Source organism: Phocoena phocoena, chromosome 2 (assembly GCF_963924675.1).
Source record: "Phocoena phocoena chromosome 2, mPhoPho1.1, whole genome shotgun sequence".
Classification (NCBI taxonomy): domain Eukaryota; kingdom Metazoa; phylum Chordata; class Mammalia; order Artiodactyla; family Phocoenidae; genus Phocoena; species Phocoena phocoena.
Genome location: NC_089220.1, coordinates 93,803,881 through 93,819,052, shown reverse-complemented (window position 1 = coordinate 93,819,052; position 15,172 = coordinate 93,803,881). Strand labels below are relative to the sequence as shown.

Below are 15,172 nucleotides of genomic sequence, written 5' to 3'. Positions count from 1 at the left end.
AAGTTCAAGGAAGCCTGGGTTCCTGGCAAGGTCCCAGGGTTGCCACAGCAAGGGCTATCTAATGGCTCAGCGTGTCCTATGTCCTGGGAGAACTCTGTGACCCTGGAGACCTTGATGAATCACGATGGACGCAGAGCCCCAAGACAGCTGCTGTCACCACCACAGAGAGCCTTCCAGGCCCAGCCCAGCCAGCCAAGCCAAGGGCCAGAGGTGCCCAGGAGATATCATTCAGTCCTAGAATGATACTGCCCTGGAGGGGCCAGGCCTGATTAGGGCCTCTGGGGGACGGGTGGTACAAGGCAGAACTGCTGCTTCCAAAACTAAAGAGGTAAGACTTCAGTTATTCCAGCAACTTCCTATTATGAGGCTCACTTCTGCATGGGGAGCATTGTCTAGAGAGGGACTGCTTGGAGACTGGAGGCTCTCAGGAATATGGTGGTGTGGAGGGTTCAGTTTCTTACAGGCTTGCAGCTCTGACCACAGTAGTGGGTAATATTTTTGAGACTAGGAGTTAAAAAGAAGGGGAAATAATGAATAACTGTGTGTGTGTGTGTGTGTGTGTGTGTGTGTGCATGCGTGTGTGTATTGATCTTTAGTGATGCTCAAACAGGGAGCTAGTAGGTAGAAATGTTTCAACTGCCGAAGGAAGTTCTTGTGCTAACACAGGTGCTTATTTAATCTGAACACTAGAATTTATGCATTTTGTCAAGATCAACATGCATTTGCTATGAGAGCCAAGTGGTAGTCAAACTCATTACCGTGAGTTCTCTGGACCCTTAAAAATCAACACCAAGGTTTGCTTTCTCTGCAGGTCTTCGAGTATGTTCCACATAATGAAGCACAGTCACTACACATCCCGATTCGGCAGCAAACTTGGATTGCAGTGCATCGGCATGCATGAGAAAGGCATCATATTTAACAATAATCCAGCACTCTGGAAAGCCGTTCGACCTTTCTTTACAAAAGGTATTCAGGTGCTGGGTATAGTCTGCTCTTCTGTCTATGAATATGCCTGTCTTAAAATCATTTTTAACTTCTGCTCCTTCACAATTTTGAAATAATAAGAGCTAACATTCATTATACATGTACTACATAGTAGGCACTGTTTTAAACACTTGATACTTTAATGCCACAGCAACCCCGTGTGGTGAATACTCTTATCACTTACATTTTACAAATGAGAAAACTGAGGGATAAAGAGGTTAAGTACCTTACCCAATTTCTACCATTAGTAAATGGTAGCAAAGAAGACAACCCCAGAACCCACATATTTAACCACTTCAATTTTGTTCTTTCTGTTTTTACATCCATTTCATGGATGTAAAAAAGAATTAGCACTCTATATACTTAAGGTCACTTCAATTAGTGTGCATGTCAGTTAGTGTGTCAGCCATATCCTTGATTTACCATAGCCAACATGTTTGCTGAATCATTGGCTGACTTCCCTATGTTTTAACAGAAAGCAATTTGCAAATAAATTAGAGAATTTTAGAACTAGAAGGGCTGTATATGTCATCTCTTTCAGCCTCTGAGTTTTATACTTAAGGAAGTACATTTCTAGAGAGCTTGTGATTTTTCCCCCAGGCAACATAGCCAGATATAGATGAACAGAAACTGGACCCCAAACTTCCTTATCTAGTGATTTCCCTCTTTACTATATGCTGCTGGAATGGAAGCCTTTGGGAAATAATCATGACCAATCTTTGACATTAACATCAGAGAAGATGGTCATGTACTAGAAACCTTATCATTGATGGAATCTGGCACTAGATGGGTTGTAGGTCTGACCAGGGACCATGGATATTCTTCCCTCCAGCCAGCCTCTGTAGTGAACCTAGATGCCTCCTGTGTGGCTGCCGAGACGGGGAAAAACTACGCCTGTCCCAGTCTAGTGGTGATCCCCCTCCACAGAGCTGCCCATCACCAAGACTCAGCACAACTCTGGCACAGGTTCCACTACCTTAGTTTCCAACTGCTGCTTAACAAATTGACACAGACTTAGTGGCTTCAAACCACACATTCATTACCTTACAGTTTGATGGGTCAAAAGTCTGACATGGGTCTCATGGGGTGAAAATCAAGGCCCTGATATGGCTGTGTTCCTTTCTGGAGGCTCTAGGGAGAAAGTGTTTCCTTGGCTTTTCCAGCTTCTAGAGGCTGCCCACATTCCTTGGCCTGTGAGCCTTTCAGGGATATTACGTTCTGTTTATATGTTTGAAATGTGGCTTCAAGCTCTTGAACATAGAGGCAAATCATACATCAGCCTGGGAGTGATAATCAAAGCCATCCCTTCCATGCAAAGGATTGATTCATGAAGGAATCATCTGTCCCACTTCTGGATGTAACAGTCACCCAGGAAACAGCATCCCTACCTTTCATATCTCCAAGTCCTTCCTAAAGTCAGAAAGTATGCTGCCAGCCCAAACTTCTTTTTTATACGTGTGGAAATGCTTAGACTCTAGGACCACTCACCAGGTCTCCTTTCTTATTTGCAAAGTGTGACATCAGGGGCTTCTGCAGCACAGTTGATTTGTTTTGTTGGAGGATCCTAACAGCAAGTCTGAATAATAAAAGACATTAAAAAACTAATTACTCCTAAAGAAAACTTAAACTTAGAACAAGGAGAAAAAGGATTTTAAGAGTTAACCCTCATGTTAGACCACCTACCATCATGACTCACTAGTGCAAAGACGGTCAGGAGGAGAGCAAAGTAAGAGATCAGAGCCAGTTCACTCTACCGGGTTTCATTCATTCATTCCTCTATTTGACAAATACATAATATATTGAGAGCTACCACGTACTACAGACTCAAAGTACAACGCTAACAGGTTGTCACTGCCCTAAAAGAGTTCCCAGTCCTGTGAGGAAGACTGCTCAAACAACAAAGATTTGTTTTGCTGTTAGGACACTGACTGAGTACAATAAATCTGGATATAGATTGAAGAGAAACTGATATTAAAAGAAGGGTATGTTTGGTAATTTAGAAGACTAGCATTTTACACATATGACCTATAATTAAACAGGAAGCACCTTAGATCAAAAAGGTAAGATCCAATTTGAATAGTTCTATAGCAATATTCTACCACCCACTGAAACATAAAATATTACCCTGACCAAATCCAAACTGTCTTTAGAGGGAAAGGTATATAATAAATATGGAAAATCGCTGATTGGTGATTTATGATCATAAGTACTAAATATTTCATTTGTAATCTCACAAATGATATGTCATCATATGAAGAAAAGTTCAGTTTTGAATAGTTTGTTTTAAAAATATTTATTTATTCATTCATTCATTCATTTTTAACCATAAATGTGATAACCTGCTATAGAGAAAAATAAAAGAATACAGAAAAAGTATAAAGAATAATATGAAAATCTCCACCCATAATAAAAATGTGGACAATTAAGCTTCAAACACAAAATGCCAAAATTGCCTGATAGTTTGTGTGCCCTGGAGTTGGAGGCGGCTCACTCTGACGTGTACCCTTCAGCTTTGTCTGGCCCCGGCCTGGTGCGCATGGTGACCGTCTGTGCTGATTCCATCACCAAGCATCTGGACAGGCTGGAGGAGGTCCGCAACGAGTCGGGCTATGTGGATGTGTTGACCCTCATGCGGCGCATCATGCTGGACACCTCTAACAAGCTCTTCCTGGGGATCCCCTTGGACGGTACTGAAATTTTCATTCTTGTGACTTGACATTGGGCCCTTTATTAAACAGGGCATGAGAAGGATAACAGACTCAAGTAAAGATATGCTCTTTTGTACACTGCTCTTCTTTAAACCTTTCTAAGTATTCCTAAAAATTGTTCCTGGTATGTCTGCCTTGTTCACTTATATGATCATAAATATCTATAGCAGGGGCCATCTTCTATTTCATTTGTATCTATCTCGCCTCATTGCTCTAGGAAATAAGATTCTACCTACAGCTGAAACTTAACAGATGTGATCATTTGATTTGGTCATAAATATATCCTACCACCAAACCTATGTATTTAACCATTACCAACCATTCTTTTGGGCATGATATATACATATACACATGTATATATGTATGTATGTGTGTGTGTGTATATATGTATATACACACACACACACACATACACAAACACATATACACATTCTATCTATCTATCTACACATACATATAAGTGCACATTCATGCCTCTCCCTCAAAGCTACTAGGTATGAAAACTTTGACTCTATCTATACAGTGATAAGGGTACAGAGGCTGCTGGAAATGATGATGATAACTAACATTAATTTAGTGTCTACTATGTGCCAAGCAGTATAAAAAGTTGCTTCACATAAACTTTGTCACTTAGCATTTACAACAATCCTGGCAAGATGTCTCACTCAAGAAACTGCTTTCCTCACTATATTACAGAAACAAATATTAAACACATACAACTCAACGGCCAACAAAAGAACAAACATTAGTCATGTGGATCCACTAAATTCTGCTGCTGTCAGCTTAATGTAATTTCTCCTAACTTGATTTCTAGCAGTGTTCATTGATTCATACATTCATTCAACTAATATTTATTGATTGCCTATTTCATGCCAGGCTTAGGTTCTGGAGATAGACTAGCTGGACAAGACGAAGTCCTTGCCTTCAAAGAGTTTACATCCTAGTGGGTACATGGACAGTAAAAAACTATCTATCTAATAATATATTAGGCTATGATAAGTGCCTTAAAAAAAAAAACAAAGCAGGGTAAAGGGCTAGAAAGTGAAGGGGGAGGTCAGTGGGAGGCTGAAGCTCTTGTGGAGAGAAAGGGTGGTCAGGAAGGCCTCTGTGGAGAGGACGTCTGAAAATAGCCCAGATGAAGTGTGACGATGAGCCACGTGCAGATCTGAAGGAAGAACATCACAGGCACAAGAACAAGGCACGAGTTTCACACTTGCCCAAACCAGCTGAGCTATCACACCTGCTCCCTGATTGACCACATTTGGACAAGCAGACAAGCAATAAGCCCTCCCTTTCTCTGCTCCACTCTCCTCGCCTCATCTCCCCGGCTCTTTAATGATTCCTTACCAGAGTCATAGGAACCCCATCTGATTGACATTAGGATGGGAGCCCCATTCACTCTGAGGACATTAATCACAGCCTCTTGCCTCATCCCCTTTCACACAGGGATTCTGAAAGTCCTGTTTGCCTGTTCCACGTACATCTCTCCTAAGATATGACAGGTACCTATTTTAACAGTCCCTGCTCTTTGGTTCCCCACTAGCCTTGACTCTTAGGAGGGATCAAGTAAAGGGAATTGTACAGCTCTCTGTTAGCTTATGGATGCAGACTGCAGTCTAAGAACCTTCATAACCCATACAGACTTATGCGTATTTCCCTCTGCTCACCGGGTCCTTATTAAACTCTCAATTGGCCTGAGGGACCCAGTGCACCAAAGAGGAAAGGACATGGCCCTGAGGTTAGACAGAACCAGGCTCCAGCCTAGGGACTTCTTGCCATAGTGGTTCTACTTTGTTGGGCAAGCTTCTTCATTTCTATGAACTGCAGTTTCTGCATCTGCAAATGTCTCTTCCCTTCTCTTGTGTATAAGTTGAAAAAAAGGAGGGGTCTTCTTTTCTCTAGTATTCAACTTAATTCAAGAACATCCGTTAAGATCTGACTGTGCACAAGACTCAGGACAAGGCACTGAAGATTCCAAGATGAATTCCACCCTCTGAACCGAAATATAAACAACAGAGTGGGGAGGCTTTTTGCCTTTCCAGGCACCAGAATTGAGGCCATAACAGCATTAATTACTTATTTCAAACGGTCAGATAAACAGAAGGTGTTGGCAGCTCAGCCAAGGAGAAGGATGTGAGATTCTAGACTGTCTCTAACACAAACATGAAAACTGGCAAATCTCTGGTTAACGTGGCCAATTTAGATGCCAAGCAGAATAAATTAGTGTTGATTTGTTTAGTGGCATTCCCCTGGCTGAAACACCCTTTGGAGTTGGAACCTTGCCCTGCTTAGAGTCCCAGATGGTAGGAGAGTCTACAGGGGATCTTCTCTGAGCAGTGTACCATTCTTGGGCTCACATTTTTGCTCATCTGTTCTGATCTTTTTCTGTTTTTCCAGAAAGGGCCATCGTGGTTAAAATCCAGGGTTATTTTGATGCATGGCAAGCTCTCCTTCTCAAACCAGACATCTTCTTTAAGATTTCTTGGCTATGCAGAAAGTATGAAAAGTCTGTGTAAGTAACATATTTTGGAATATTTATTGCTGAGATTGGATTGATCTGTGTTGTGTCTTAGTTACTGCTGGCCTCTTCAGCAAGCTTTCTCCTCTCCAGACCGCAAGGGAGCTGTTAAGTTGCTGGTGAAACACTTCTTACAGCAATCTAGCAGCATGTGGCCAGACCACAGAGGAAAGGAAGACTTTGGCCCAGGGCAGTTTTCCCCTAGGAGGCTGAGAGCTCCATCTCTGGAACTAGGACACTGCTGTGCATTTTGAGTTGAAGAGAAGGGTTGGCTGAACCTATCCTTATGATTAGTCAAAATTCTCTTTGCATGTCTGGAAAAATGGAAACATAAATCATTTTATTGTTGTGTTGCTTCTGAATGAATTTAACTTAATTCAATTTGTCAGAATTGACAGTAGTTGCAAGAGAATTTTTTCATGATGAACTTTTTAAAGATGTGTTGTTTGTTTAGTTATGCATCTTATATCTTGGGGGATACTAAAACTGTCATTAAATGGTTTTGCTTTGGTGTCAGACTTGTCTAGCAGAAGACTAGACAAATACCCAATGGCCTATTGGATAATCAGTGGGTTTTTAGAGTGTTAAGTTTCCAGCCACTGTACTTGCCACCTCTAACCGCCAGTGGAAAGCACAGAGGATCTAAAGGTAGACAGACCTGGTTTGTATCCTATCTCTACCACTTAGTAACCAAACGTCCTTGGGAAGTTCTCTGAAATAAAATATAACATACCCTCCGTGGTGGCAATACAGGTTAATGAGATCCTCTATGTAGGGCAACCAGCACAAAGCATGACACATAGTAGGCAGTATACATGTTAGTTTTCCCCATCCCTCTGTTCATATCTTTCCCAGATGTCCCTGACTATCTTAAATTCTCCCCCAAAGTTCCCAAAGTTGTTTGAAGAGCTAACTTCATCCTGTTTGCGTGTTTTGAAATTCAGTAATATTAGTCTCCAGGACGTCAGCTTGATGTTGCTTTATGTATTTCAAGCAGATGATGAGTATTAGGTGGATGATTTGGACACCTGGTCCTTTACACATTTCTCTTTGTTTCTCCCAGAGCTTATTGTGATTTGAATCGATAAGATAAATGGTTCATCTCTTCACTGCTGTCAGAATTTGTGGTCGTCTAAAGAGTCTTATTGGTCCACAGTTAAACTTGGTCATTAGTTTAGCTTCTGTATGGTCAGCAGGCCCATAGAAACTTACTGCATGAGACTGTATAACAGTTTCTCTTTGGTTTCTTTAAAATTATCTTAGCAACTTTCCTCTCTCTGTAACATTTGCCAGTGGTTAGTGAACTAGGTAATATCTCCTATGACCTAAAGCAGTAAAGACCTAGAGAAATTCTTTTGCAATACCCTTGCAATGTGCCAATACTTTTTTGTTAAGGTATGAATGACATTTAAAATTATACTAGTTTCGGTTGTACAACATGATTCAATATTTGTATCAATATATTCTGAAAAATGATCATCTCAAAAGTCTAGTTAACATCTGTCACCATACATAGTTACAAAACTTTTTCTTGTGATGAGAACTTTTAAGATCTTAGCAACTTTCAAATATGCAACACAATATTATGAACTATAGTCACCATACTGTACATTACATCCCCATGACTTATTATTAAAGCCAGAAGTTTGTACCTTTTGATAATCCCCATCACCAATTTCGCTCCCACCCCCAACTTCTTGCCTTGGTAAACAACAATCTGTTCCATGTATCTATGATTTTGCACTTTTTTAAAGATTCCACATGTGAGAAAGATTCCACATACAAGTGAGAAAGACAGTATGCATCTTTCTCTATCATGCCAATACTTTAAAAAATATATTGGATCTAGCCTTTCGGTAACAGTTTTTAACCTTTAACTATAGGTTACAGCCTTGATTTTGCTACCAGTACCTAGACATGTTGGCTAACTCCGGTTCCTTAATATGAAGTGTAATGTATACGTAATTTATGGATATTTGCAAAGAATTAAGTATAAATTCAGTTATTCATGAGAACTAATGGCTTCAATTTAAATAGATTGTTTTATTTAAACAAATGGCAAATGAATCCATTTTTTTAGCTGTCTTAACTGAGTACAAGTAGATTATATTTTTACTTTTATTTCCAGCAAGGATTTGAAAGATGCCATGGAAATTCTGATAGAAGAAAAAAGACAGAGGATTTCAACAGCAGAGAAACTGGAAGACTGTATGGATTTTGCCACTGAGTTGATTTTTGCCGAGGTACAGACCTGCACTAATCATAATTCCCACACAACATACATGTATGACTGTGTATAGGTGTCTTAAAATTTTCCTCTTGTTAATTGTTGCATGTTTCTGTTTTTAAATATTTGGTTTAGTATTTCTTTTTTAAAAAAATTTATTTATTTATGGCTATGTTGGGTCTTCGTTTCTGGGCGGGGGCTTTCTCTAGCTGTGGCAAGCAGGGGCCACTCTTCATCACGGTGCGCGGGCCTCTCACTATCGCGGCCTCTTGTTGCGGAGCACAGGCTCCAAACACACAGGCTCAGTAATTGTGCCTCACGGGCCCAGTTGCTCCACGGCATGTGGGATCTTCCCAGACCAGGGCTCGAACCCGTGGCCCCTGCATTGGCAGACAGATTCTCAACCACTGCGCCACCAGGGAAGCCCTTGGTTTAGTATTTCTATAATGCCCAACCCAAACTGCCCACTATCAGACAATCAGATTAGACTGAACTTTAAGATTTAAATTTCTGTGTCTGCACAATATAAAATATGAAAACAGGGGAGTGCAAAGACACTAAATACATAGATAAATGTCTAAATTGTTCAGCTTTGAGCTGAAGATTATTAATGAAAATGTCCATTGTCAATTCCAGAGACTTGTTATTTCTGTAATTTCATTTTGTTGAGGTCTGTTGATCCTTGAGTGCCACCCGCCCTCCTGTTTTGAACCTTTCACTTTTCCAATGTTTCTCATTTCAATTGTTCAGAAACGTGGTGACCTGACAAAAGAGAATGTGGACCAGTGCATATTGGAAATGCTGATCGCAGCGCCAGACACCATGTCCGTCTCTGTGTTCTTCATGCTGTTTCTCATTGCAAAGCACCCCCAGGTTGAAGAGGCAATAATGAAGGAAATCCAGACTGTTATTGGTAAGAATTTATCAAGCAAACAAAAGAGATTAGAAAACAATTCCTTCTGAGTATCAGCTTCTAGGTCCTAAAAATCTTATGTCAAAATCTTTATTAGAATCACCCAGAGAACAATAGAGCAGTTCACTGTGTCATATTTTCATTATGCCAGACAGGTTTCTGTGTAAAAACACACGCTCATTGAAAAAATTCAAATAATAGATGTATAAGGCAGAAAGTAGTATCTCCTGATCCCTTCCACTCTCCTCCCCATTCCCCAGGGGGAATCACTGTTAATATTTTGATGTGTATTCTTCAAGGTCTTTTTTGATGGGCACATAAACACATATATGCGGGGTTTTTTTTAACATCTTTATTGGAGTATAATTGCTTTACAATGGTGTGTTAGTTTCTGCTTTATAACAAAGTGAATCAGTTATACATATACATATGTTCCCATCTCTTCCCTCTTGTGTCTCCCTCCCACCCTCCCGATCCCACCCCTCTAGATGGTCACAGACCACTGAGCTGATCTCCCTGTGCTATGCAGCTGCTTCCCACTAGCTATCTATTTTATGTTTGGTAGTGTATATATGTCCATGCCACTCTGTCACAGCTTGCCCTTCCCCCTCCCCATATCCTCAAGTCCATTCTCTAGTAGGTCTATGTCTTTATTCCCATCTTACCCCTAGGTTCTTCATGACCTTTTTTTTTCTTTCCTTAGATTCCATATATATGTGTTAGCATACGGTATTTGTTTTTCTCTTTCTGACTTTTCACTCTGTATGACAGACTCTAGGTCCATACACCTCACTACAAATAACTCAATTTTGTTTCTTTTTATGGCTGAGTAATATTCCATTGTATATATGTGCCACATCTTCTTTATCCATTCATCTGTTGATGGACACTTAGGTTGCTTCCATGTTCTGGCTATTGTAAATAGAGTTGCAATGAACATTTCGGTACATGACTCTTTGGTGGGAATGTAAATTGATACAGCCACTATGGAGAACAGTATGGAGGTCCCTTAAAAAACTAAAAATAGAATTACCATACGACCCAGCAATCCCACTACTGGGCATATACCCTGAGAAAACCATAATTCAAAAAGAGTTATATGCAGTTTGATTTGTGTTTTAAAAAACACGGGATCATCCACAAGGATTTGCTACCTTATCAGTGACAAAAGGCTTTTTTCACCCAGGGAAATGGCTATCATTTTCTGCAGTGTTTCTGGGTTTCAAGCAGCCCGTTCTTCCAGGTGGTGGCAGAGGGAGGAGGAAAGGGTGATGATAGCAGAGGCAGGGGAGCGATCAGTTTCCCTCCCCCACCCTCTCCTCCTCCTCTGCAGGAGAGCCTCCAGGTCCCTGCTCAGCTCTTCCCCTCTCTGTCCCCTCCCTGCTCTGCCATTGCTTCAGCATCACTCTGCCACTGCTTCGGATATCCCCACCCTTCCCTGGAGACACTGCCACGTTCAGAAGAAGTCAGAATTGCTTTCTGGAGAAAACAGAATGCCTTATTTGGAGTGTGCTTCACATAAGTAATCTCTTTAGGAACACACTTCAGACATATGCGAAGAGGTATCAGTAATGATATAGATTTTTCTTTCTTGACTTTACAGAATCCCTGGGAAACAACCTATTTTGCTGTATAAAGGCATCATATTATTAAAAATTTTTTATCTTATTTATCTTTAAAACCATTTGAGTGCTGCTTGAAATAGATGACAAGGGGAAATTTCATACACGGATTAAATATGTGAAAGGGTTCTGCAGACGCATTGCCATAGGAGGGCCACTGCCTGGGAAGGTAGATAGCAAGGAGTCAGAATGACATCTGGGTTTCAAATTCTGGAATGTTTTCTCAAGCACCCTTTTCAGGTTATGGGTCCTGTGCCAGCTGCAGGGGCACCGTGGTGAACAAGCCAGTGCCACCCCTGCAGTCCTGGGGCTCTCAGTCTCGTGAGAAGAAGAGAATTCAAGAAACAAGCTCAGTGGAGTGAGAGTCACAGAATGATGGGGGTACACAGGGGAAATTGCTCTTGAGATCATAAACCTTTAATACAATTTCCTTGAGAGGTGAAAAGTGCTTGTGCCCCATGATGTTCCACTGATGCTTCAACAGACCTCTGCACAGTTGGAAAGTCCAAACAACCACTAGCACATGTGTACGTGTTCCCGCTAGACCTGCATGCCTGGTAATTACTTCCAAGGGTACACCTTTGGTTACCTGCTCCATCATCTACCCTCTACCTCCCCACCCCAGATAAACACAGCCCATTAAACTCTTAAGTGTACAGAGAGCAGTATGTGAGGGGCTGGGTGGTTAGAGTTCTCTAAGTGAGACCACTCCTGAATAACAGAGTTGCACAGGAGACAGAGCTGCCTCAGGACCCTGGGTTGATTCTGATCCTGCAGAAGTGATACCCCATTTGAGGGTGCTTTGAAGTTTTGCCAATTCTGAGAGTAATCTGAACCTCTCTGACGAGTGTGAGGCCAAGCTGAGACGAGGGATCCGTCAATCCCCAGTTCACCCAGAGCTGATCTGAGGCACTCCTTTTGTTGTGGTGGGGAGAGGGGGTTCTTGCCACACTACCACACCAGGTTGTTCTTGATGAGGTGAGGAGGAGAGACTATCAGTGATATTTTCTGACAAATGACTGCACAGGATACCAGAAGAGAAAATTTCTTTGAACCTGATTAAACTCACCATCTCACTTTGACTAGAGAAGGAATGAACGTCTTCTAGAATTTAGTGTAGGAGACAAAACTCAAGAACCACAGAGGCGGCAGATAAATAAATGTTTGAAGCAGTTTGGGTAGGTCTACATGATACTGCAGAGCCGTGTGGGAATGTGGGTCCCATTTTACCTTTTTTTTTTTCTAGAAATTTAGACTTTAATATGAAAAGCCCAGGTGTTAAGATAATTGACTTCAAATCTGAATTTTCATAAGACACTCTGTGGACCAAATATAACATATTTAATGCAGGTTGCTGGTTTATATTAGAATTATAGATATAATTTTTTTCAACCAAGAGCAAACTGTTCTATGGAAAGCACAGTATTTTTAATACCAATCGTATATTAAAACTAACATGACCTACTTTGTCCTTTTTATCTGATCCCACAGGTGAAAGAGACATAAGGATTGATGATATGCAGAAACTAAAAGTGGTAGAAAACTTTATTTATGAGAGCATGCGGTACCAGCCTGTCGTGGACCTGGTCATGCGCAAAGCCTTAGAGGATGATGTCATCGATGGCTACCCAGTGAAAAAGGGGACTAACATTATCCTGAATATTGGAAGAATGCATAGACTCGAGTTTTTCCCCAAGCCCAATGAATTTACTCTTGAAAACTTTGCCAGGAATGTAAGAGCCCTTCCTTAAAACTGAGTGTGCCACTCTTGAAAATGTCACCTCTTAAATGCTCTCTGTTTCTGTGTTTGCACCATGTATATTTCATTCTATTTACTCATTCTCGTCACACCTCACCAGGAAAACACATTTCCCCTAGCTTGGAACACGACCACCATGTCTGTCCTCAAGCCAAGGAGGCTGGCTCTCCAGCTCTCAGAAATGTCTTCATGGAGGCCACACAATAGGTCAAAAGATGAATAATTCAGGCCCTTAATTTGCTTAAAATGAGGCAAATTTTCTTTAACCAACCCACTTAAACTTAACTTTTCCATTTAAACATCACCTTGTCACCATGTAGATTCAGCCGTAGCATCATCTAAGTCAAGGAAATCCACTTCTGCTTCAGATGGAAATCAAGTGAGAAGAAAAGATTTGGTTTTTGCAGTGGGCCTTTGGTTTCTCAAATGGCCCCACAAGCACTAGGCCTCATTCTATATACGACTTTGTACTTACAAGAGCCTCAGCTGCTTCTTTTTCTGTAACTGAGGTGTACTGGAGATTCTGCCTCCATTATGTCAATTCTAGGCAATGATTTTTTTAACCTGAATTATCCTGATAGTTCCCTCTGTGTCCCCTTTTTCCATTTGCATATGGAAATATGATCTTAGTTAAACCAGCTGTCTAATTCATTCCATTTCTATATAAGCAACCCACGCCATGTTGGCAATTGATCAAAAATAACTTACTGAGCGTGTATTAAGTGTCAGGCACTATGTGAGTCCAAATGGGGACAAGACAGGCAGAGGTGTCCCATTAAATATCTGTATAACTAAATATATTTAGATCCTTGGCACTAATATACAGGGAATCCACACCTTTGCCTAAATTTGTCCTTGTCATCATGTTATATGCCCTGGCACAAAAACAATCTTTGCCTCGATGACTGGCAGAACAGCAGTAAAGCCATGGTCTTCCCACAGAGCTAGTTGAGTATCTACATGAAAAGCAAAACAGGGGATTGTTTGAAGTTGTGACCGTATGACAAAGGGTGAATCAAACTGGAGGGAGAAAGAGGCTTATCTGAGTTACAGTCATTCCTCTCCGTGAAGGAGCAGTATGGCCAAGTCGCCGAAACCGAGCATTCTGACTCACAGTGTTTTCAGGGTGAATCAAACAGATATGCATGACTCTAGCCTTTACTTCTCGGGCTAATTGTCTGATCATTTTCCTAGGTTCCTTACAGGTACTTTCAGCCATTTGGCTTTGGGCCCCGGGCCTGTGCGGGAAAATACATTGCCATGGTGATGATGAAGGTCACCCTGGTCACACTTCTGAGAAGCTTCCACGTGCAGACATTGCAAGGTCGATGTGTTGAAAAGATGCAGAAGAAAAATGACTTATCCTTGCACCCAGATGAGACCAGCGACCTGCTAGGAATGATTTTCATCCCAAGAAATTCAGACAAGTGCCTCGACCACTAAAAAAGTTTGGTCAGTCCCTGCCCTGGAGCACTTCTCAACAGTATTCCACATGGAAACCACCCACCTTTGCCAGGTAGTCCTCCTCCCGTGAACAACCGTGGCCTCTGGCCTTTTATACACTTACCTCCTGTGGGGTGTTAGCGAGCCGGGAGACGCCGGTCATCTGAGCGCATCCAAACCAGAAACCAGACTGCAGGAGAAAATACGGAGGCCAAGATTTGTGCAGGAAACTGCAGCCCTAAAGGCCTGTTCCACAAAACATGCTTTGGGAAAGACAAGCCATCAGCAAGACTCACACCCGACTCCTCACTGTCCTGCCCTGAGATGGGAGCTTTGTAATGACTGGGGCAGAAGCATTCAAGTCAATTACAAAGGCCAGGCCGACACTGGGTACCTAGGGCTAAACACACCCACTAGTGTGAATAAAGGGCTTTTGATTTTGTTTTCGGTGGGTTGGGGACCGCAATATTCACCCTTTGGAGAAATGCTTACAAATTCAGCATGTGACTTTTCCTATGAATTATATTCAATTAACTCTTGTTTATCCACATGTGATTTGTCTGTGGCAAAAGTTAAATTGAAGACTACCCTTTCCCAGTCTCTCAATTTATTCCTCAGCCACTTACCTCTGATACAATAGGTATAGATTCAGGTAATACAAAGTAACTTATTAATAGCCTGAGTAAAATATATAATTAGTATCATTTATCTGCTGTAGGAAAAGAATTCACGCAATGCATTTCAAATTAAAATAAAATTCCTTTTTTCATGTTTGCATTGTTGCTTAGCTCCAGGAGTACAGTAACTAAGAAATAACTTCAGGTAATGGCATCTATTAATTCTTACCACAGCTTCAGTGATTTGGCGGAGGGAAGTCTCTGAATCTATATCTAATTCTACAACCCAGTGAGTTCAAACTTCTAAGGAGTGCTCCTCATATACCATAATCCTTCTCCCTCAACATTTCTCCCCCTCTCTTTCTTTCCATGACCCCAAAA

At 41.3% G+C, this 15,172-nt stretch overlaps 1 protein-coding gene across 1 annotated transcript in view; it reads left to right on the top strand.

The window, feature by feature from the left end:
• LOC136118688 (aromatase) overlaps window positions 1-14,607 on the top strand; it is a 49,712-nt gene extending 35,105 nt beyond the window's left edge. Inside the window, exons 4-10 of the mRNA XM_065871944.1 lie at window positions 812-966; window positions 3,495-3,671; window positions 6,090-6,204; window positions 8,339-8,453; window positions 9,188-9,350; window positions 12,464-12,705; window positions 13,926-14,607. Of these exons, the coding sequence (XP_065728016.1) occupies window positions 812-966; window positions 3,495-3,671; window positions 6,090-6,204; window positions 8,339-8,453; window positions 9,188-9,350; window positions 12,464-12,705; window positions 13,926-14,174 (1,216 nt within the window). The 3' untranslated portion in view covers window positions 14,175-14,607. The remainder of the gene's footprint in view (window positions 1-811; window positions 967-3,494; window positions 3,672-6,089; window positions 6,205-8,338; window positions 8,454-9,187; window positions 9,351-12,463; window positions 12,706-13,925) is intronic.
• The last annotated feature ends 565 nt before the right edge of the window (window positions 14,608-15,172 follow it).